The sequence below is a fragment of the Formica exsecta genome, unplaced genomic scaffold, assembly GCF_003651465.1.
Source record: "Formica exsecta isolate Colony F162 unplaced genomic scaffold, ASM365146v1 scaffold696, whole genome shotgun sequence".
Classification (NCBI taxonomy): Eukaryota; Metazoa; Arthropoda; class Insecta; order Hymenoptera; family Formicidae; genus Formica; species Formica exsecta.
The window spans coordinates 682,373-705,837 of NW_021853462.1; the positions used below are offsets into that span (position 1 = coordinate 682,373).

At 35.7% G+C, this 23,465-nt stretch overlaps 1 protein-coding gene across 2 annotated transcripts in view; it reads right to left on the reverse strand.

Moving 5' to 3' along the window:
- Window positions 1–23,465, reverse strand: part of LOC115243182 (lachesin-like) — a 190,834-nt gene that overhangs the window by 69,940 nt on the left and 97,429 nt on the right. The window contains exons 3-6 of one of the 2 annotated variants that reach the window (XM_029819962.1): window positions 10,102–10,205; window positions 7,403–7,506; window positions 1,059–1,217; window positions 754–882 (exon numbers count right to left, since the gene is read on the reverse strand). In XM_029819962.1, the coding sequence (XP_029675822.1) occupies window positions 754–882; window positions 1,059–1,217; window positions 7,403–7,506; window positions 10,102–10,205 (496 nt within the window). Of the gene's footprint in view, window positions 1–753; window positions 883–1,058; window positions 1,218–7,402; window positions 7,507–9,997; window positions 10,206–23,465 lie in introns of both variants that reach the window. The other variant, XM_029819963.1, reaches the window with a different exon arrangement.

The window sequence follows — 23,465 nt, forward strand, 5'->3', positions numbered from 1 at the left end:
CTTTCCCTCTCTATGTCCCACTGACACGCGCACTCACACATGATCGTGACTTTCAACACCCCATTCGCTACTTTTCCCGTTACCGTCTCTCTCTCTCTTTTCCTTTCTCTCGTTCACTTGCACGTTTATTTTAGCCCAGCGGGAAAAGCCTAGAAGCAAAGAGCGAAAGAGAGAGAGAGAGAGAGAGAGAGAGAAAGAGAGGCAAAAGACTCGGTAAAGGCCGCTTTGTCGCCGGTTTCCTTTCTATGTTATTAAATTGTATATTGTTGAACCCCTTTCCAGAATATCGTACTGTATTCCGGCGCCGCAGTTGCCACTTAGAAGCTACCTTACAGCTGTAGCAGCCTATATGTTATTTGTCAGTAGGTACCTTTACTCCCGCGAGAAATCTGATTGACCAAAATCTAGTTATGTGATCTCTCTTTTTTTGTTGATTTTTCTGTGACTTTTAAACAAAAGCAATGCTAACGTATCGACGTGTAAAATAAAATCTTTGGACTGTAGTTTTTTAATAATTATACAATTATAATTTTTCTTCTGTTGTGCAAGATTGTGCAAGAAAATATAGCATTTTTATTCGTTCATTGTATACTCAATAATATGACACGAGAAAATATTTTTTCGTTGCAAATTTAATATGTACGAATACGTTTATTATATTACGGAAGATTATTTTGTTGTGCCGTATAATGTAAAAACATCTTGGACAGATTATTTTTGATAAAATGAAAAACAGATAGAGTGTGTACTTACAGTCGACCGAAACTTTGATCTGCTTGCTGACTGTGGGTGGTATGCCGTTGCTAGCAATGCATAAATATGCACCCATATCCAGTCTCGAAATCCTCGCCATTTCCAGCGTTTCACCTTCCCATTCCGGCACTGAAAACCACGATCATACCGTTCGTTATATAAATGCAAATCGATCGATTGCGGTTAATTATTTCGCACATTGACATATATTTTTAATTATTCTATTACGTTCGAAAATTATAATATACTGCTTTACGCTTGTCGAAGCATGAAGTTTCGTTGTACGAAATTAATATTAATATTACCGGATAAAGTTTTGTTGATCGATATCTTGGAACTGTCGTCTCGTTTCCAACGAATACTAGGCGTCGGACTTCCGGTCGCTTTGCAGGTGAGAGTCACATTGGCGCCCTCGCGAACGATCGCGTCCGACGAACTTTGCGAATCGTCGATGTTCGGTGGCACTATAACGATGAAAACATTGAGTTTTAATCGATTGTAAAAAGTATACAAAATTTATTTATTTATTTTTTTTGTAATTAACTAGATTTATACGTGGACATCGCTAAAAATGAATATTTTCTATGCATATTCTATCAATCATGAATATTGTATCCAAATATGTATATATATTATTCGTATCTTTAATTATTTAGAATTAATGTAGCTAATAATTAATATAATATATATCGCAACGTGAATATATACAAGTCATTAATATATATAGATAAATATTAACACGCATGCGTAGGAAAACGCAATTCAGTTCACAATCGGAAACAATTTTCATTGATAAATTTAAAAGAAGCGAGTACCACGTATATACGGGGATAGCAGGTAGAAATGGCGCACAGATAAGAAGCGAGTTGGAAGGAAACGCCCGTGAAAAACTCGTAATCACTAATGATAAGAAGCGCCTTCTCCGTTGTAAGAGAAATGTTCCGAAGAACTGGCGGCGACTGGAAAAGTCTTGTCACGTTTTACCCCAGATATGGAAAGAAAGGAGTGGACTACGTTTCCGCCGCGGTTCTTTCAAGCCCTCCGCTATTTTGCATGCCCTTGACGGATTCTTCCATCTTTCCCTTCCTCTCCTTCGGCAATTACAAAACGGGCTTAACATCGAAATGAAACGGAATCCTAATCTTAACGTAATAACCGATCAAAAATCAAGCCGATGAACGATTTTCCTGCGAGGAGAGACCATTCAATCAGATTCGAATCAATTTGCCACAAGAAGATTGCGACAAGGTTTGTAGATACGAAAGACGCAATTTTATGTTTTAATAAATATTTCATAAAAGATTATTCTATTAAATTATTATTCACAGAGAATGATTCTGCTTTCTTTGTGTTGAGAATGAGAAAGAAAACATTATTATCGGGCAATTCCTTTCATTTCATTTAATCTTTAGTACGTTTTTTATTGCCAAATAGAGAGCCAATTAAGTAAAGCGGCATGATAATACTATTCAGTTAGAGTGCACAGTATAGTATACGTGGTACATGTAACGTTTATTCATAATTTATAAATGGCGCGCAGTTGCGTCAAAGAGTTTAAAGTGACATTACTCGCTAAAAATTAAGCGGCAAGTATTAAGCAAAAACGGCACTTTTACAGTTTCTACCGCACACGTGTTCGTTATCGCCGGCACGATACGCATATTGCATATTGCAAAGAGAGAGAAAGAAAAGAAAGAGAGAGAGAGAGAGAGAGATTATACATATATATAGAAGCAATATATTTGTTATATAAATTTCCCAGAATCATTCTTATATACGTATAATATAAATGAGTGATTAAAACCTCACATTTTAAGCGTGCATAAAAAAAAAATAAATTATATAAATCACGGCTGTAATTTATAGTGATCAACGCGTCATCGACAACTCTATTTAATTGCGCTATGACAGCGATATCTCGCATCTACATATATTGACCACGTCATCGCTGCTCTTGAATTAAACCGTGCGTGCGCGCGCACAAGAGAGAGGCGTATAATTCAATTATATCGTCGTCGTGGTAACGAATAATATTAGTATACGGACATACGTCGTCTGCAACGTCGACGTTGATCAACCTGGAAATGCAAGTCGCTGAATTGGCTGACGTGCTTAAATGATATCGTACTGGTTATACGCGAATATGACACATCAGCCAAAATTACTCTTCTTCTTCATATATTAATTAATTAATCGGCACTTGCGGCACAATCGACACATTAGAAGAATGATAATATTGATCGTAGAATTGATTATACACAATAATTAATTTAACGTGACACACATTATCAAGTTATTAATCATAGTGTTAATCAAAGTCAACTTTATCCCTTTCGAATGAAAAATAGAATAAATTTTTTTGCGTATAGAAAGGAAGAAATATCAATGTAGAGAATTAGAATCATTGAAATTATCAAATCGCAGAGAAGAAGCAGGAAAAAAGAAGCTCTTTCAATTTGAAACTTAAATTGTATCGACTATAAAGCGGAATATGTGAAAAAAATTAATCTCGGTTGCCATGAGTAAAGCACAATAAATTAATAATTTTAATAATAATGTTCTGAAATATTGAAATAGTGAAATTGCGAGAGCAAAGATAGCCATTTTACATATTCACGAATAAGTCCGACCGCGTATCTAATTTCTCTACACTTTTCTACTCACGTCTCATAATACCTACGTTATGTTCAACGTACGAGAAAACTTTCAATTTATTTCTATCTTTAGATATTAGATCGGATTTCTTAAATAATAATTCAAGAGTCATTTTAATTAATTTTTGCATATATTTAAGATGAATAGTAAACGAAATAAAATAAGTCTCAAAAGAGAAAATTAAAAATTATTACGATGGGGAATTTCTGAATATATGCAACGAAGAGAAATATTTTGTATATATTAGATTTTTTATAGAAAGTAAAGCAGGAAGTTAATTAAATTACCGATAATGGAAATTAACTTAAAATTAGATTATTATGATTTGCACATACACACAACATATTTATAATTATATAATAGATATAACGATATACATATATTATGCCTTTTATTCTTGTATTTTATTATTATTGTATTTTTATTTTGTAATTATTTTATTATTTTATTGTATCTCCATTATTCCTTGCACGTATCTCTCTATACGATTATTACAAACGTAAAATTATCTTGTCTGATATTCTGCATTGTTATAATGGTCGGATGAATAAAACGGAATATTACACGATGTGATTTTTAAACGATAAAATCTTTCTTTTTCACTTCCCCTCTCTCTCTCTCTCACGCACAAAATTCATTGTGATATCATTATCGGCGGTATAATTTTCTAATTCTGTTATTAGGAGATTATTTGTGAGGGACGGTTCAGAAATTACTCCCCGCCTGATAATCTCTTACAATCAAATTCAACGAGAAGAAAAATCTCTTTCCCCAGTCTTTTTGTTCGGCAACAGCCGCGTGGTCACCGGATACAAGGGAACGCGGCCAATCCTATGAATTACCGCAGGTGTCCGCCGATATCTCGCATTAATGCTAATGCGGGGTGTTGCCGAATTGTTGAACAAGGGCAGATTGAATGCGCGCGCGCGCGCGCGCGTGCGAAGGGAAAGGGGATCGGTCTCACCCCCTCGCCGGTCTCTGCACAGCAGAGTTACACTGTAGTCGCGTAACGGTCTGTTGATGCATTATTCAAGCGCAAACGCCGCGCGTGTTACCGCGTCGTTGTTGTGCGTTAACTTGTCCTAAAGTCTCCGGCAGCGCAACGTTCGAGAGACGTTCGGAGGAGAGATCGCTCGCAACGACGATGCTAGTCGGCGGAGGGTAACCTGAGGGTAAACATACGCGCGCAAACGCCACGCCGATAACTACCCCATATTTTCCCTTCAATGTGTACAAAAATATACATTACGCGTGTGTATCGCGCGTCTAAATATCCAAATATTGACGATTCTAAACGGGATTGCCACTTTATCGTCGTATCGAGGCCCCTGAATCTCTTTCAGGTTTTTCCGAGACGAAAGAAAAATATTCAATCTTCTCGTTCCGAAAAATGACGAATCTGGCTGTTTTAATAATGTCACGCTCTAGAATGAAATTAATGATAGTAATATCAACACACGCACAATTTTAAATACGTGTAGATTTTAAAATCCATAGAATTGGAAAACAATTTTTTTCGCGGTAGAGGAAGATACAATTCTAATAAATAGGAGAGAGAGAGATAGAGAGAGAGAGAGAGAGAGAGAGAGAGAGAGAGATGTGTGTAATAATACTAAACGTTGCTTTGTTTCGACAGCGTATTACAATTAACATCCAAAAGAGGGAACTGTACCGCTGTACCGATCGAGTTCCGTCGTGAATGAAGTCATTGTAAACTGTAGATTGCTAATTATGTTATGCCCTTAGAGCATCTAACATCAAACTCATCTCATAATACATAATACGATACGCTTCTTGATTGATATAACCCGTATAACTTGTGCGCTTGGTAGTAATACAGAAATTCGATTTAAGGATGTATAAGATTTAAATGTAAAATTCCCACACATACACATATGTCATATACACACACGTTTGAGTGTCAACAAATGTTTTTTTTTATATGAATTAATTTTTCTAATCGTTTTCATACAAATCATTTTAATTGAGTAATATGCAAAAATGTGAAAAAACATTTCAAATAAGACTTAATTTTTTAAAAGAAATATTTAAAAAATAAAAGGAACACATTTTTATATAATCTTATATTTAAGGAAATGAAAGAAATTGTCCTGAAAATAAAATATCCAATAATAAGTTGTTTGTCTCATAAGTGACTCTTAAGATATGAAAGATATAATTCTCTCATTACTATCTATAGCAGTTTCCGAGAAAACAGTCTGTAAAACAATTTGGCTCATCCTGAGGATATAACGTGGAGTGAATGCAAGAGAAATTTTCAGCGCCATCAAAAGGCGCGGTGGTACATTATATTGTCTGCTTCTCAGTTTCGCGGCTTCTTTACCGGTTTTAAGCCGGCCAACTCGTCTTTAAATCGAATAAAAGTCAGATGGTCCCGGGCTTCTGCTTTATTTACGGAGATGCAGTGGTCGACCGCAAGCGCGGCAGAAAGATCAAGAAGAAGATTCCGTAACTAAATAGAGAGACAAGAACAAGGGATATATGATATCCGATACGTTCACCTGGTCACGAAGTTAGCGATCCGAATGTTTGCATCGTGGCTAAGAATATCGATTTTTCAACGATACCAAATATATTCTCGCGATATTTTAGCGAGAGACAAAATCAAACGAGATGCAATCTTTCTTTTCAAAATCTCTCCTTTAAATTCTTATTTATTCATTGGATTTATAATGAATCAGATTTAATAAAAATTAAGTTGGAAAAGAAATTTGCATACATACACGTACAAGGATATTTTAAATATTAACTCTCACGCATCCCTTTTCTTTTCGATAAAAAATTGTTCGATCGATGAACTATTCCGCAAAATGTACCACACGGTTATCTCGCACGGCAAATGCGGAGACAGATACCTAAAATACATCGGCGAGGCTCGTTATATGCGCGATGTAGTCATGGCAGATCGCCATTGTGTCGGGGCACTATCGACATTATCACGAGAGTGTCGCGAGAGTGCCGCGCCGGGAAATCTTGCGTGTGTTTGCGCAACGGAGGGCAAGAGTCCCGCGGAAACAATTAATCTAGCCCGCTGATTACTCTCCACCGACGCATCCGTCCCCAAGTATCGTCGCTCTCGCTTTAACGGCCTGGCTGCAGCCGAGATGTCAAAACTCGAGATATTAATATGTTCTCCCCGACTGGCAGAGAGATGGCTGGCGACCGCCTCGGGGTCTCATTGATATACTCTCTTTCGATTAAATTATTATGGTTCCATTGCTGCTCCTATATGTAAGATTAGCAGAACGCTGTGTTCTCTCGCTCTCTCTCTAAACATAAATCTGTTTAGATGGCTGCGATAAAATGCTTACGCTCTGTTTCGCGCAAAACTTCGCGATGGTAAGCTGACTCCATTACGCGAAATGAGATTTATTCGAAGGATCTAATGGGTTCACAGTGCGATACAATAAGACCGTAAATAACAATCGATCGGGGAATGTTCTCTGCTAATGGTGCAACAGAATTAACGTACAACGTATGAGATAGTTCTTTTTCTTTTCGGTAACAATAAAACATGACAGGATAGTGATATCGAAAGAAATATGAGTCTTCGCACATTTGTTTATGAAAATAACTATTTCTCATAAAAAGGAGCATCTCTCTTTCTCTGTTTCTCTCTACTTTTTAATAAAATGCAGTTATAATTTACTGATTTTTTAAAGCTTGAAATTAATAAAAGAATGAGTAATTATTAGAAAATGAATGTCTTTCCGATTAAATTACTACCATTTTAATATTTTTGAAGACGAGAGGAATCGCTTCTTTTACTGTAATAAAATTATTATTAATCCGCGAAGCATTTTTCTGATCCCGTATGTGTAAAATATTAAAGTTCTAAAAGAAAACCTGTCAACATGCTTAATAGCTTTATTCCAAGAATTGCAATAACATAATACTGTAGAAATATATTAAATAAAATTAAGAAATATTTTAATGATACGTCAATATATTTTATAAGTTTACGCGTTCTCACCTACAACGTGTAGATAGCCATATTGCGTTTTGGCGGCGGCGGTGTTAATCTGGCACATGTACTTTCCCTTGTCCTCCTCGTGCACGTCGTTGATATGTAGGAACCAGGTCCTGTGCTTATCGTGCGACACGGATATTCTGGGGTTCCTGGTAATAACGTAATAAGAGAGAGAGAGATAGAGAGAGAGAGAGAGAGAGATGTGTGTAATAATACTAAACGTTGCTTTGTTTCGACAGCGTATTACAATTAACATCCAAAAGAGGGAACTGTACCGGGATAATTATCGAGTTCCGTCGTGAATGAAGTCATTGTAAACTGTAGATTGCTAATTATGTTATGCCCTTAGAGCATCTAACATCAAACTCATCTCATAATACATAATACGATACGCTTCTTGATTGATATAACCCGTATAACTTGTGCGCTTGGTAGTAATACAGAAATTCGATTTAAGGATGTATAAGATTTAAATGTAAAATTCCCACACATACACATATGTCATATACACACACGTTTGAGTGTCACCAAATGTTTTTTTTTTATATGAATTAATTTTTCTAATCGTTTTCATACAAATCATTTTAATTGAGTAATATGCAAAAATGTGAAAAAACATTTCAAATAAGACTTAATTTTTTAAAAGAAATATTTAAAAAATAAAAGGAACACATTTTTATATAATCTTATATTTAAGGAAATGAAAGAAATTGTCCTGAAAATAAAATATCCAATAATAAGTTGTTTGTCTCATAAGTGACTCTTAAGATATGAAAGATATAATTCTCTCATTACTATCTATAGCAGTTTCCGAGAAAACAGTCTGTAAAACAATTTGGCTCATCCTGAGGATATAACGTGGAGTGAATGCAAGAGAAATTTTCAGCGCCATCAAAAAGCGCGGTGGTACATTATATTGTCTGCTTCTCAGTTTCGCGGCTTCTTTACCGGTTTTAAGCCGGCCAACTCGTCTTTAAATCGAATAAAAGTCAGATGGTCCCGGGCTTCTGCTTTATTTACGGAGATGCAGTGGTCGACCGCAAGCGCGGCAGAAAGATCAAGAAGAAGATTCCGTAACTAAATAGAGAGACAAGAACAAGGGATATATGATATCCGATACGTTCACCTGGTCACGAAGTTAGCGATCCGAATGTTTGCATCGTGGCTAAGAATATCGATTTTTCAACGATACCAAATATATTCTCGCGATATTTTAGCGAGAGACAAAATCAAACGAGATGCAATCTTTCTTTTCAAAATCTCTCCTTTAAATTCTTATTTATTCATTGGATTTATAATGAATCAGATTTAATAAAAATTAAGTTGGAAAAGAAATTTGCATACATACACGTACAAGGATATTTTAAATATTAACTCTCACGCATCCCTTTTCTTTTCGATAAAAAATTGTTCGATCGATGAACTATTCCGCAAAATGTACCACACGGTTATCTCGCACGGCAAATGCGGAGACAGATACCTAAAATACATCGGCGAGGCTCGTTATATGCGCGATGTAGTCATGGCAGATCGCCATTGTGTCGGGGCACTATCGACATTATCACGAGAGTGTCGCGAGAGTGCCGCGCCGGGAAATCTTGCGTGTGTTTGCGCAACGGAGGGCAAGAGTCCCGCGGAAACAATTAATCTAGCCCGCTGATTACTCTCCACCGACGCATCCGTCCCCAAGTATCGTCGCTCTCGCTTTAACGGCCTGGCTGCAGCCGAGATGTCAAAACTCGAGATATTAATATGTTCTCCCCGACTGGCAGAGAGATGGCTGGCGACCGCCTCGGGGTCTCATTGATATACTCTCTTTCGATTAAATTATTATGGTTCCATTGCTGCTCCTATATGTAAGATTAGCAGAACGCTGTGTTCTCTCGCTCTCTCTCTAAACATAAATCTGTTTAGATGGCTGCGATAAAATGCTTACGCTCTGTTTCGCGCAAAACTTCGCGATGGTAAGCTGACTCCATTACGCGAAATGAGATTTATTCGAAGGATCTAATGGGTTCACAGTGCGATACAATAAGACCGTAAATAACAATCGATCGGGGAATGTTCTCTGCTAATGGTGCAACAGAATTAACGTACAACGTATGAGATAGTTCTTTTTCTTTTCGGTAACAATAAAACATGACAGGATAGTGATATCGAAAGAAATATGAGTCTTCGCACATTTGTTTATGAAAATAACTATTTCTCATAAAAAGGAGCATCTCTCTTTCTCTGTTTCTCTCTACTTTTTAATAAAATGCAGTTATAATTTACTGATTTTTTAAAGCTTGAAATTAATAAAAGAATGAGTAATTATTAGAAAATGAATGTCTTTCCGATTAAATTACTACCATTTTAATATTTTTGAAGACGAGAGGAATCGCTTCTTTTACTGTAATAAAATTATTATTAATCCGCGAAGCATTTTTCTGATCCCGTATGTGTAAAATATTAAAGTTCTAAAAGAAAACCTGTCAACATGCTTAATAGCTTTATTCCAAGAATTGCAATAACATAATACTGTAGAAATATATTAAATAAAATTAAGCAATATTTTAATGATACGTCAATATATTTTATAAGTTTACGCGTTCTCACCTACAACGTGTAGATAGCCATATTGCGTTTTGGCGGCGGCGGTGTTAATCTGGCACATGTACTTTCCCTTGTCCTCCTCGTGCACGTCGTTGATATGTAGGAACCAGGTCCTGTGCTTATCGTGCGACACGGATATTCTGGGGTTCCTGGTAATAACGTGATTCTGTACCGTCAGGATAGCGCTCTTGTCGAAAAGCATCCAGGCCACCTGAAACGGGACGGATATTATATTATATCGTAAATAGTTCACAGAGTCGCGTATATAATAGGAAATTGCCATACTTTGCAACATGGTATTCTCCGCGATATTTTTCAGGTTAAAAATTATGCATGTATTCGTGAAAATATTGCCTGATTTCTGTCTTATCTTCTGATTAATACAAGAGTCCCGTGTTTGTATATTTTATACGTATTTTCGAATAAAAATTCCCCGAAAACTTTGGCAATCTCGACCAAATGGATGCATATTTTCTTAGTTGTGCCGTAAACTCTAGATATCGTAGAAAATGAAGAATAAAGATGTACAGTGACGATACAAAGAAAGGAACGCGGAACAAGGAGAAATGAGATTCACGAAAGAGACGGATGATCAATGATACTTTCAAGCACCGAGCGATCTACAAACCTACTATAGTTATAGATATTCACCAAGCGGGATAAATCGCTCCGGGATTTCGAGGGTATCCTTTACAGAATATCCTCCATGATATAGGTACTAACGCACGATACACACACACACACACACACACACATATATATATATATATGTATATCAATATATATATGCATACGTGTATATTGTGATGTACGTTTGACGTTTTATACGAGCAAAGTTTTCCGCTGACGAATAGAAGCTTAGTCCCCCATCGTTCAAATGACCGCTTATTGAGATTCCGGACGGTTACTTTCTGCATAGCAACGTTGAATGACGCCGATTGTTATTACCATTGAAATATGTAGCCGTCTCTTCCCGAGGAAGGAAACAAAATAAGAGACGAGAGGCAGAGATAAGTAGAAAGTATCGCGACAACGGGATGCGGAAGTGCTCCGGAGATATTTAGCCGATTTTCCCATTCACGTCGAAGAAAGTGAAGGCCGACGAGCGGTAACAAAGGGAAACGAGAGAGACGAGGAAAGAATAAAGAGGAATTCTGATCTCTCTCGTTCGCGCGCTCGCTCGCGAAAAGTCTCTGGAGAAATAAGAAGGGCAGCGAGAGTTCTTTCGCTCGGGCACGAGGAACCGTTGCACTTACTTCAACACAGCCCGTCCCCTTTTCACAATGTGCAAATGCACCGCGTTGTACAGACAGGCTATATTGCGCCATCGTGATAACTCTCTGCGCGATGTTAACCCGCGATGTTGGCGAGAAGCTTGCGCGATTAAAATAAAACAGAACGACGCTCGGAAAAGCAACATCACCGTGCTTTATTCTAAATATACGATTATAATTATAATTAGTAATATACACAATTATGTAATTATTATAGTATATTTATACTAATTTATCATAAAAATACAAATATATATAATTTAGCTTCCAGACTAAAGCCGTGAATATATATTTAAACGGAGCGACTTTTAACGGGATCGGGATTAATGCGATAGAAGAGAATGAGATTTTTCTATGATCGTAAGTTTCGCAATGAAAACGTAACTGTTCGCTTCGGAGAACCAACGAGATCGTTTCGTAATCGTTTCTCGTGTCTTTCGAGCGTAAGCGAATTTTCGTTCACCATTTATCCAATCGCTTTTGCCGTGGCGGATATCGGCGGTTATCTTCGCAGAGATCTATACGAATCTCGACGAGAATTCTTCGGCGTTCATGAAATTGTACGAATCCCGAGAAACGCGGTTGACACTTTCGTCATTTGCTTTTCTGGCACGTTAAGCTGCGGTTAATTACTTTTCTTTCTATAAAAATTAAGTCCGTAATTTCAACTACGTGTTAAGTGGAAAAGATCTTCAAATTTATTATAATTTTAAGTTATATTATATACAGTTTGATTGCTTCCTCTCTCATGAAAAAGACGTTCGAGTTTTTAATTATTTTCTCTATCATGATTGCATCTATTTCCATAAAAGTGACAATTCTTTAAAGAATACAACATTTCCTTTGCATGCAAATTATGTACGTGTTAAGGTAATCATCAATCATAAAATAATTTGGGCAAAATTTCACTTTGAAAAAATACATTTACTTTATCGGTGTTGGAAAAATTTTTCGAGAACAGAAGGGAAAATGTTAAACATATCTGATGTAATACTTCTCGTGCGTTTGGAGGAGCTTCTTCAACTTTATAACGACAACTTCTTTCGAAAATTCTTGGGGAAGATCCAAATATCAAAAGATATGAGTAAGGTTGAGAAGTACCCATGCTTCTACTGGAATAATAAGCGTCCTTAACTCGATTCTTTTAATCTTTCATACTGGCTTGTGGACCGAAGAGAATATTACTATACTATTTTCTTCAATTGCCACTTATAATAGCATTAACTTGAATTCTCTTTTTCTCGTGGTTTTTATCGTACTCAATAATCGCAAGGACGAGAAAAATATTGCAGTGTGTCATAATTCTAAAAGGTAAAAAACATATATTTCAGTGATAAAAATATTATTTTATTAACATCAAAAAACGCAACGTCTAATCAATTAAAAATGAACTTTTCTGCTTTATATCGAGTTGTCTCTTACCCCTTACTCCCTGACTTGTCACTTACGTCACCTCGATAATGTAATATCGGCATACCGTTAAGTTTCGGGTTCAGCACGTGCGGGAGACATGTAAAGAGCTACACGGAAAGCAAGTTCGAGTGACCATCTTTCCGACTCGCTTCCCAATGCATCAGCATGCAAGCCACACCAAAACTAAGATGGATGCGCGAGAGTAAAAGAGAAAGAGAGACAAAGAGAGAGAGAGAGAGAAAGAGAGAGAGGGTGGGTTTGCTCTCTAGGAGTTTGTTCCCCCAAGAGCGCGGCACGAAGCATTGATTCCTCAATGCGAGAGGAGAGTTACAGCTTTGTTTACTACGAGGGCGACGAGCTCAGCGCCGTCCAGTCTGGCTTGGCGCTGGCTACGCTACTATCGGTGTCTTCTTTTCTTCCACGTCGTCTCTCTCTCTCTCATCCCGTACCCGCTACTCTTTCCCAACCCGGCGAGAACGTCTGGACTGGGAGACCTATAGTTAACGTCAAGATCAACTCTCCTCCAACGTCCTTTCCAACGTTCTTCTTCCACGCGAGTACTCTACGGTACTCCCCGCGTACGCAAACACATTCACCAGACCTAGGCGGTTTATATAGAACCGTGGAAAGCGAAAGAGCGGCGAACTGAGCCAACCCTCCCATCTCCCGTCCGGTCATTGTATATGTGGAAAGTTGGACCACATTCCGGTTGAATGTATTACAACCACTTAACCCGCAAGCTGTCGAAACCTTCAGACCGGAGAATCCATGCGGCGTTCCATGTACCTACCAGGACTGATAGTTTGTTTAATAGGCGCATTAAGTGTTGATGATGATTCTAGCTTAAAAAAGTACACGATGGAAAACTTTTTTCTTCATATGGAAATATTGTATCCATAATAATTTGCACGCGTGTAATTTTGTTTTGCTTTTATTTATAAAATTTTACGGAGTTAACTTCCTCTTCCGAGAAAAGAGGATTAACTTTTCCATTGAAAGAGAGAGAAAGACTTTATGTGTTTTTATTATTGTTATTAATTTTATTGAGCTAGATAGATGCATTTTGAATTCTCGCTTTTACAGCAGTTTTCGTTTTTGTATATACAATAAACAGTCATCGCCAGGTATCAGATTTTATAAAAATTTAGAAGGTGTAAAAAAATACGATAGAAAAAAAAAAATTACAGTTAACACTTCTTGTTAACAAAACTTGTTAACAGTCTGTATAAAGTTGGATTGGATTAGCACTCGAACTGTCGGAAATTCGAACCGTGTCCTCCGGCAACTTGATTTAACAAATTGAATGCAATAAATCGCGTCCCGGCACACAATCGTTTTTTTGTCGGATGGTTACGTTTTTCTAGTTTTATTTATACAATAACAGTGTGTGTGAAACAACAAATCTTTTCGTTTACGTAAATTTGAGGATTCCCTGTTTAAATCAGTGAATGGAAATGTAACAATGAGGCTTGGTATGCCGCCTTGCGAAGCTTCTTCATCAACAGACCCTTCTCTCACCACACCCTTATACCGCACCGTCTTGTACAAGAACTTAGGGCACCTTATAGATAAATGTATTAGGACCACTTATCCCACAAGCTGTCGGCTGTTCCGTGCTTGTAGGCAAGCTCTTAATTATCATAGAGCTCTAAGCCATTGCGCAGACCGGAAGTACGAAAGCGCCGTCGTGAGTGCTAAAAGCACCTAGGAACTGTCAAAGACTTTAAACAGATGAAATTATCTCGCAACGTGTGCGCGAGTCCACACGTCACCAAGTTTCTCATCGAATAACGACGAAAAAGAAATATAAACGTTAAATAATTAATCGGCATCTTTTTTGTCATAACGACACGATCGTTTGCGTATCATAAAAAACAAGAAGAACGTAGTAAAATGCTAGATAGAGTTGAATAAGAAAAATATAATTTCAATATTAAAAAATGCTTTATCTTGCATTTTTCATGTTAAAAATGGAATTGTTGTACATTCCAGCTCTGTAAAGGAAGGAAAAGAGGGACAAAATGCGGGAAATGCAACTAAAACGAACAAGCTTAATGTTTCGTATAAATTTTGTGAAATTCCGTCTTATATAAAACTGAGGAAAAGATCGATACGTATACAATGTCAGACAAAGTTATATTTCCTGTATACGCAAAGATATAACTCTCTGAAACATTATATGAATGAGATATAAAATATTTCGTCCCGGGGCGTGGAGCGTCACATTTTCATCAAACAACCGAGTGCCATAGCAGGATCGTGACGATGGCGACAAACCGGATGCTGCTTCTTGTCAGCCAAGAAGACATCGCGACATAGCAAGGAGCATCGCGTCGTTTCCGCTCCGCCCTCGCGCCCTCCGCTTGTCAACACGTTCTTCTAGCAGAGTTCGAGCAGCCTCCCTTTCCTCAACCCCTCCCAGGTTCCGCAGTATTCGCCAACGGAACGCAGCAGGGTTGAGAGACGTGATTCAATTTAAAAATCATTCGCTAAGTGCCCGGACTGAAATATCCTTTTTTTTTTTTATTCGAGGAAACACATCGCCGTGCGCTTCTCCGTTTTGGCCATTTAGCCTCCCTCGCGCTTTAATTCACGTTGTGTCCTGGCGAACCCCCGGCGCTCATGAATCCCTCTTCGACGTTTCGACGCCGAAATATGGACGGCCCGGTTCGAACCGCTCGCTGGCAACGGTTACCGGACCTGCGGTTTAATCGTCACGTCGGTAGTCTAACGGTCTCACATTACGCTTCGTTCGCTTCGCGAAGAAAAAGGGGAAAAATAAAATGCGAGCGCGCAAACGACAAACTGTGTGTTTGTCCATTTCACCGGACGAGATATGTTATCAAACGTTATTGCGTTTAAGGAATGTGCGAGCGTAAAAAATACGCGGAAACAAACAAATAAAAACTAACCGAACTTTTCGATATTCAATAATATTGACACTTGTGTTTTATCGTTAGCTGGATATGAAGATTGTATAAAAAATATCAAGCACATATGCAAGAAAACATACTGAAACAAGCTTTATGAGCTACTTAACTTTAATTTATATCGCATTATATAAAACATTTTACTTTAAACAATTATAAAAACGCTAAAAATGTACGATGGATTCTCTCATCTGTTAGGTAATATTAAAAAAAACAGAGTATAATATGCTTTTATATAAAACTATATCAAATTTTTTATAATTTTATATATAATTTATACAATAATTCTATATGTATATAATCTTGTATAAAATTATGTTAACACAGAACTTTGTATTAACTTTGATATAAATCCAAAATATATGTAAAACGTGTATAGGAAGAAAGCTAAATTAGGCATACAGTGAAAATACCAGTTGTCTGGTAGACAATTAAAGTATGATATTTTTATATAATTTTATATAAATTTTTATATAACTATATATAATATAATTTATGTGAAAATATCATATAATTTTGTATTAATTTTTATATATCTCGCACATATACATTTTGTAAAAACAGCTTTTTCGCAAAGAAAAAAAAAAAAAAAATTGGTTTTTAAAAGAACGCCGAATCTTTGTAAATATATAAAGAGCGGATGCGAGATACGTACATAGTTATGAGATATATGGAAATTAAATAGGAAGGAAAAGCTAAAGTAGAGAGATATATAAGAATATATATTCTTTCAAACACTATAGTTGTCCGTTTACGCGCGCGCGAGAATACAAAGGTTGCGGGTCGCGACTTGGAATCGAATCGTTACATTATTCCATAACGTCCTGACGTCTCCAGTCGTAAGTTACGAGATTCCAAAGTGCAAGAGTGAATTCCCGCCACTTGGAGCAAGATCAGCGGCTAACTTTCACGCACCATCGTAAATCCGCTCTTGTACTTCGAAACTCCGTAACTCACGATCGGATCATCGGTATGATACATTATGGTGTGCCATCGGGATTCCCGCTATGATCTCTGGTCTATGACCTTTGCGGCGCGCTAAAAATACACGCTTCAAGAGAATGAAATGTACCCGCCGGCCGGCGCCGTCTCCAAAGTGTATTTTCTCACATTTGGTAGTAAAATCAAGTAAGAAAGCGCACAGAATATTCGAAGCATGATGGTGATCTACGCGCGATACGTAAAGAAATAGTTATTTCCTCGTGCGATCAAACCGGGCGAATTGATAAATTCTATTTGGAATTTCTATTTACATTAACATTGTATGTATTCGTAAGAAATGAAGCAAACGAAAAATATTATAAAAATATCAATTAAAACAATGAAATATTTAAATCAACTCTTAAAAAATTATTTTCGTTAAAAGATGACATTATATAGTACTTACTTAAATTAGACGCTATAAAGAGCGATGCAAATGAAGTAAAGTAAGTTTTCATTATTTCTCTTGAAATCTAGTTCATTTTAAAATGTGTATGCGAGTTTTAAGATATTAAAATAAATTTTAAAAGAAAGGTGTTAGCTCTCTCCTAGAATTAGCTCGCATAAAAGTTTCAATAACGTACATGTAATCTTTTTAATTCATCTCATATCAAAAAGAAAGATCACGCATACTAAGAGATTAATCTTTTATATCATATATTATACTTTATCTGCAAAAGATTAGTAGAGGTCTGAAGAGAATAAAATTTGTATGCATTATTAACATGCGTGTAACTATTCGAAACATTACGTTCCTCAATTGACGCCATATTTAACTAATATCGATATTAAATTGATTATTCATGTTGCTTTAACAAACAGTTGTTCAAGGGTAACGACATTATACGCCTCGATATATAGCAAATTATCGAATAATATTCCGATTAATTATTACAATGATTACATTGCCGTTTCTATTCAAACTGCTGATTAAAGATTGTCACATAAATATATAAGCTACATGAGAAGTTAATAATGCTAATTCGCGTGCTTATGTACATATTAGTACACATTAGTTATTCGAATTTGTATTCAGGAATTGTATGTCGTGTACCTAAGATATTATTCATATGGATACCCATAGATTTATGGTAACTGTAATAATTACTGAAGGCAATATACGATATAAACGAAAACTTTTCTCATGAAATCATAAAATATTTGCTATTTTTAAATATATGTATTAATATATAGAAAATTATAATAAGCTCAATTTTTATTAAATCTCTAATGAATTTTATAAAGATACTAGAACACTATAAGCTTATATTTGTAATATAATTAATTCTCTCTATATTAGATATATTTTGTATTTTATATATGTATTTTGTAATACATTTTGTAATATACTTTCTATAATATATTTTTAAATTTTTCGTAATATATTTTGTAATTATACAGTATATATTTTGTAATTATACATTATATACAGCTTATATCATTCTTTGTGTATTATATTTAACAAATTTGTAAAACCTATTTAAAAAAAAACCTCTATATTAAAAGCAAATCAAAACAAAAATTTTTTTCCTCGATAGTATCTATACCTTAACGCGAAGGTATTTGCCGAGTGAGGAGGTTTGAATACTCTAATGAACCTGAGAGCTATGCCGGCGGTGACATATAACATTTTCGAGTAAAGCAAGTTTGATCGTTCTGGGATCGATTAATGACGTCATATACTCCGTCTCGGGTTATTATGGGTACATGCATTATTAGATTAATCAATGAAATACTTCGATTAAGCGTTTGATTGATTAATCAAGGCAAACAATCTTGTGCTTTAAAGCCAAAATATCGTAAAAACGGGACATGTACTTTATATTAGTTATATTATTAATGTATTGTATAATATATTTATATTAATCAAATCAATTCAATCAATTTATTTTTCGTCAAACATATATTCATGATAAATTAGTGAAAAGTATTTTGTAATTGTAAAAATTTTAACATTATTGTGACTTTTTAAGAAATTTATTATCTGCAATACTTTTTTATCTTTACAGTTATTATTTATTTTTTAAAAATTAAATATTAAATTTTAAAAATGCAACACTATAATATATGTATATAGATTGGAGATGCAATATTTTTTTTGAGAGGTATTGTGGAAAATAATTGTATGATATCCAAAAGTAAATGATTATAATACTTTTCATTATTACTAGCAAATTATTAAGAGCTGCGTACGTTGATTTAATACACATTTGACTGACATGAAGCAATTGCAATATTACATATTATGTAGCCTACTAGACGCTGAAAAATTGTCATCTTAGCGTCTTAGCAGCTTGAAATCCCAGGCCGCACGCGAATGCACTTTAAGTGATTACAAAACTTCTTTCGCTCGACGTGGACTTCCTGTCTACTTGTTACGACAAAGTTTAACTCATACTAATTATTAGTGCTAGATTGAGAAATGTATTACATAAATTATGGTACCGAGCGCAAACAAAAGTATCCTATGTTTCATAAAAATGTTACAGAGATTTATTTTCTACATAATTTCCGTATTATTTAAAGAGATCGTGAAACAAACACACACTACATACATGTTTGTATAAACAGTGAATAATTTACATGTTTCATTTACATTAATTATAATATATATGATATATGCGAGGCAGAGTGAACATTATACATTTTTTAAATCGACATATATAGATTGCGAGATTGGTTTACGTTTACGTTTAAGTTTGCGTGTCATTTATGTATTCCTTCAGTAATGTCTGAAACAAATCCTTTATGACTTTGTTGGTTAAAAATCAACTCCGAAAACCAAAATTTGGCGAACAGAAATCTGTTGGTACCAACATAATTTTAAGGCGCGATAAATACATTATTTTTCACATGTAGCTTAAATATAATATTATTTATTAGAGAAACAAAATATTAGATAAATTAAAAACTCTATTGAATGGACTGGCAATAATTTTTATTCATTTATTTTTCGTGGATTCTAGTGAACAAACCCAGCATTGAAAATAATTGAAATAATATAAAAACGTATAATATAATCAAAGCGATTCTTTGTGCCAAAATAAGTTGAAAATGTATAATAAAATATTTTCGCATACAAAATTTTCAAAAGAATGGTCTTAAAAAATTGAAAAATTAATAAGACATTTACGCGTTTTAAATTAATATTTTCGCTTATCAACGATACCAAGAGTGACAATTTTGATAAATTTATTCTTATATTATTGGTTATATGTATTTAAACTGTTATTAAAATCTCGAAAATCGATCCACAAGATTTCCGACACGCTTACGGTACGGGACTCGAGCAATCGGAATGAAAATGGAGAGAACAAGGGGAGAAGGCAAGGAACAGGCGCGACTAAAGGGAGACTGCTCGGATGTTGCTTCCCATCAGCTAAGAGTGAAGGTTAGTTGCGGTATACGTTTCTCTAGTCAGGGCACGCGCAGCGCGTAATTGTGAGGATGTCGGAGGGTGCGCAAAATCGGAGACGTTAGGTAGCGAGAAAGGGGCAAAACGGGGGTGGTGGAAGGGTGGTCGAAAGAGAAGCGGTCGCGGGGGAAGGATGGAGGAAGCGTGCGGGAGAAACCCGAGAGGGAGAGAGAGAAACTCGAGGTCATTCGACGACGACGATAGTCGGCGTTGCGGCGGAGCTGGCGAACGAACAGACGGAAAAGGTGATGTCGACAAGGCCGGGGCTGCGGCTCATTAAACCACCCCAGTACTCGCGCGGCATACGGAATCGGCAATAAAATCATCCCCCGATCATCGGGGTGATAAAAGTAATGCCTTTCCACTCTACGTGTATGTACGTATGTGCGTGTGCGCGCGCGCGCGCGCGCGTATGTGTGCAACGTAAAAGCGATTGAAAATTAAAACCACCTCTGCGATAATTACTCGCGTAATTCTTATTGTAACGCAAAATGCACTTTAAATTCACGATCAGTATTACAAATAACGACACGATGGATATAAATTTTTCTATTTGTTTACATTTAAAATTGCATATATAGATGAGATTACTTCATTCTGCTTGATATAAGGATATTATACTTTTATTCTCTATTGCTTTATTATTTTTGTAATTACAAAGAAAGGAGAATATAATAAGTTATTGTATTATTAATTGTTAACGACAAGTATTGCAATCGCATTTTTTAAATATTACAATCATTCTTCGATGCCAGATTATTCAGTAGAGTTCCCAACAGATATTGCAACTCGACAATTCATATATGTATTTATATAATATTTTATTTCAAATTGAGAAATCGAAAAGCTTTAAAAGAAAAAAATTATTTGTAAAACAATTTTTTTTTTAATGTTACAATTTTATAACTCTGCAATGTTTATATAAAATATCATCAATATAAAATACATAGAATCAAAATGAATACATATGAAAATCCTTTAATAATCAATTTAGACAAAAAATAGCGATTTATATTTCTCTTTTACTAATTCAAATGTAATACTAACAATAAGAAAATAATATAAGAAATGGAATTAATTATATATTTCAATGAATTTGTATTTTTTATACATGATTTTTATTTAATACCTAAAATATCAAAATTAATAAATTACTAAAAATTCATATACTAAAGAATTATGAAAAAAATAAGTTTATCAACGTGTAAAGACTTTGTCTTTGAACCTGCTTCAGCTTATTTTATACATTTTTCGCAAAACAATTGTTTGTATATAAAATATCGTAGCAATCGCCGACGCGCAACCGTAAAAAGACAATGCAAACGCAAGAGAAAAACTTGAAATGCGATATACCGGTTATTTAAGATTCTTGCAAAGAATGAACATAAAGTCAAACGCGATGCATCGAGATAAATTTCCGCGACCGGAACAACCGGAAAGAGATAAACGAAACTCCCGTTCATCCGTACATAGAGAACTAATAACGAAGTTTAAGAACTCCATAACTCGACGGTAAATATTACAGTCGGCATACCGTTTATAGCAAAGCTGAATTGTTCCGCTCTTAATCTCGCGATTATTCGCGTCGGGTGTGGAAAATGTTTACAACTAATTTCAACACATTCCTAAGAAGAAAGGCGCAATAAGAAATAACTCGTAATTTCGTTTCAGTTTTCTTACTATGATATTTCTGCATTTCTGTTTAAATATTCTAACGCATGCTTTCGTTTTTAGCTAATTAAATGGAGAAGTGGCTATAATATATACGAGCTTCTCTCTATGGATATAAGTACAAGTGTATCGACCCGCTTTCTCTCAAATCTGTTTGCGTTTCGGCCAATTAAATTTTCACTCGTCGTGCTTTACAATGCGTCCCGACGCATAACTTTACGCAATCTGATATTACGCGCCGCCGTATGCGCTCTTTTTGATTATTTCGCTTTTAGTTACAGAGTCACGCCCGCCCTCGTACTTGCATATGTGCAAGGATAACTAGTTCATTTCGCGAGCACTGCAATTTGCCCTGTGTACAATAATAAACTAAGAAAAAGGGGAAAATCATCGGGAAAAATCGCGATCTACCCGGCGGCGGAAAGGTTCAAGCGCGCGCGCGCGTTGTAATAACAAAAAAAAAAGGAGAAACAAAAAAAAGAAAAGAAGCTCCAACCTTAACTTTTCCACGATCGACGATGCTCTTCCAGTCGAGCCACGGCACTGCGCGCAAAAAACAAACTTTCGAACAAAAGTTTTCCTTAATTCCGCCCGCGAGTTGTCGGACGTACGTGACGAGATATTCCCTCTGGCGTCTTCCTAGGACAGAAGCCACGAACCTCTTCCTAGAAAGGACGCCAATTCCCTGTGCCGTCAAGAGCCCTGTCCTCCGAGACAGATGAAAAACGAGTGTCTGAGGAGGATGGCTCACACACACGGCTGACCCCCTCGAAAAGAGAGATAAGATACCAAAAAGAATAGGCGTATGCACGTGGAATAATTTAGCTTCTCTCTTATCGCGTACAATTTGTTTCGATTTTCTAGAACGCTCGTTATTGACCAAAAGCAAAAGAATTCAGGGACATTTCGAGAGACGTGCCAAGGATCTAATATAAAGATTAAGATCTCAGAAAAATTGATAATTATTTTATTATGATCAATAGACAAAACTGTGTCGGAATTTAATTGCGATATTGTCAACAATATTAAAAGTGTAGTTTTACAAAAAAAATCATGACATTTTTCAATATATACAAAAGAACAATTTATGTGCAAAGATTTATTCATATATTAATATTTTTATTTCATTTTAAAAAAGATATATTTAAAAAATATATATATTTTATTTCAACATTATAAACAAAATGTCCAAATTTCTCTTTTGAAGTGTCCAGTTCTCTCTTAATAAGAGAACAGTTTTTATTTTTATGAGTATCAAAGAGATCTATTTTTAAGGGTTCGTATTTTATCTTTAATTTTATTAAAACGTTAAGATATCAATCATTTATATAATTCAAGATTATTATTTTTATGTGTATATATCGAGGCATACTTAAATATATACTTATCTCCACTCTTTTGCGAAAATAGGGCAAACATAAAGCTCTACACAATATCTCTCATCGCGATTGTGTGGTAATTTATTAACCGAGCGCACATGTTTGAGAATACGGTTTCGTTTTTTGGATACCGCTGTTGCACAAAGAGTATATTGTTCGCGCGGAAAGATGCATTGGATAATTCATTCGCTCGAAAAGTGGCAAACTACGGGACATTTCTCAAGACTTTTCTTTCGCCGAAAGCAAGACCGCTCGATCGAGTTCGCGCGGTCGACTTTGAAATCGATTCTCCAAAAAAATAAGACATACCGGATATGCGCAGCCACCTTTGTGTGTACGTGGAATAATCCAAACAGCCCCGTGTCGCCTACTATGATCTGTTTCTTTCCGCGGGCGTTCTTTTCCACC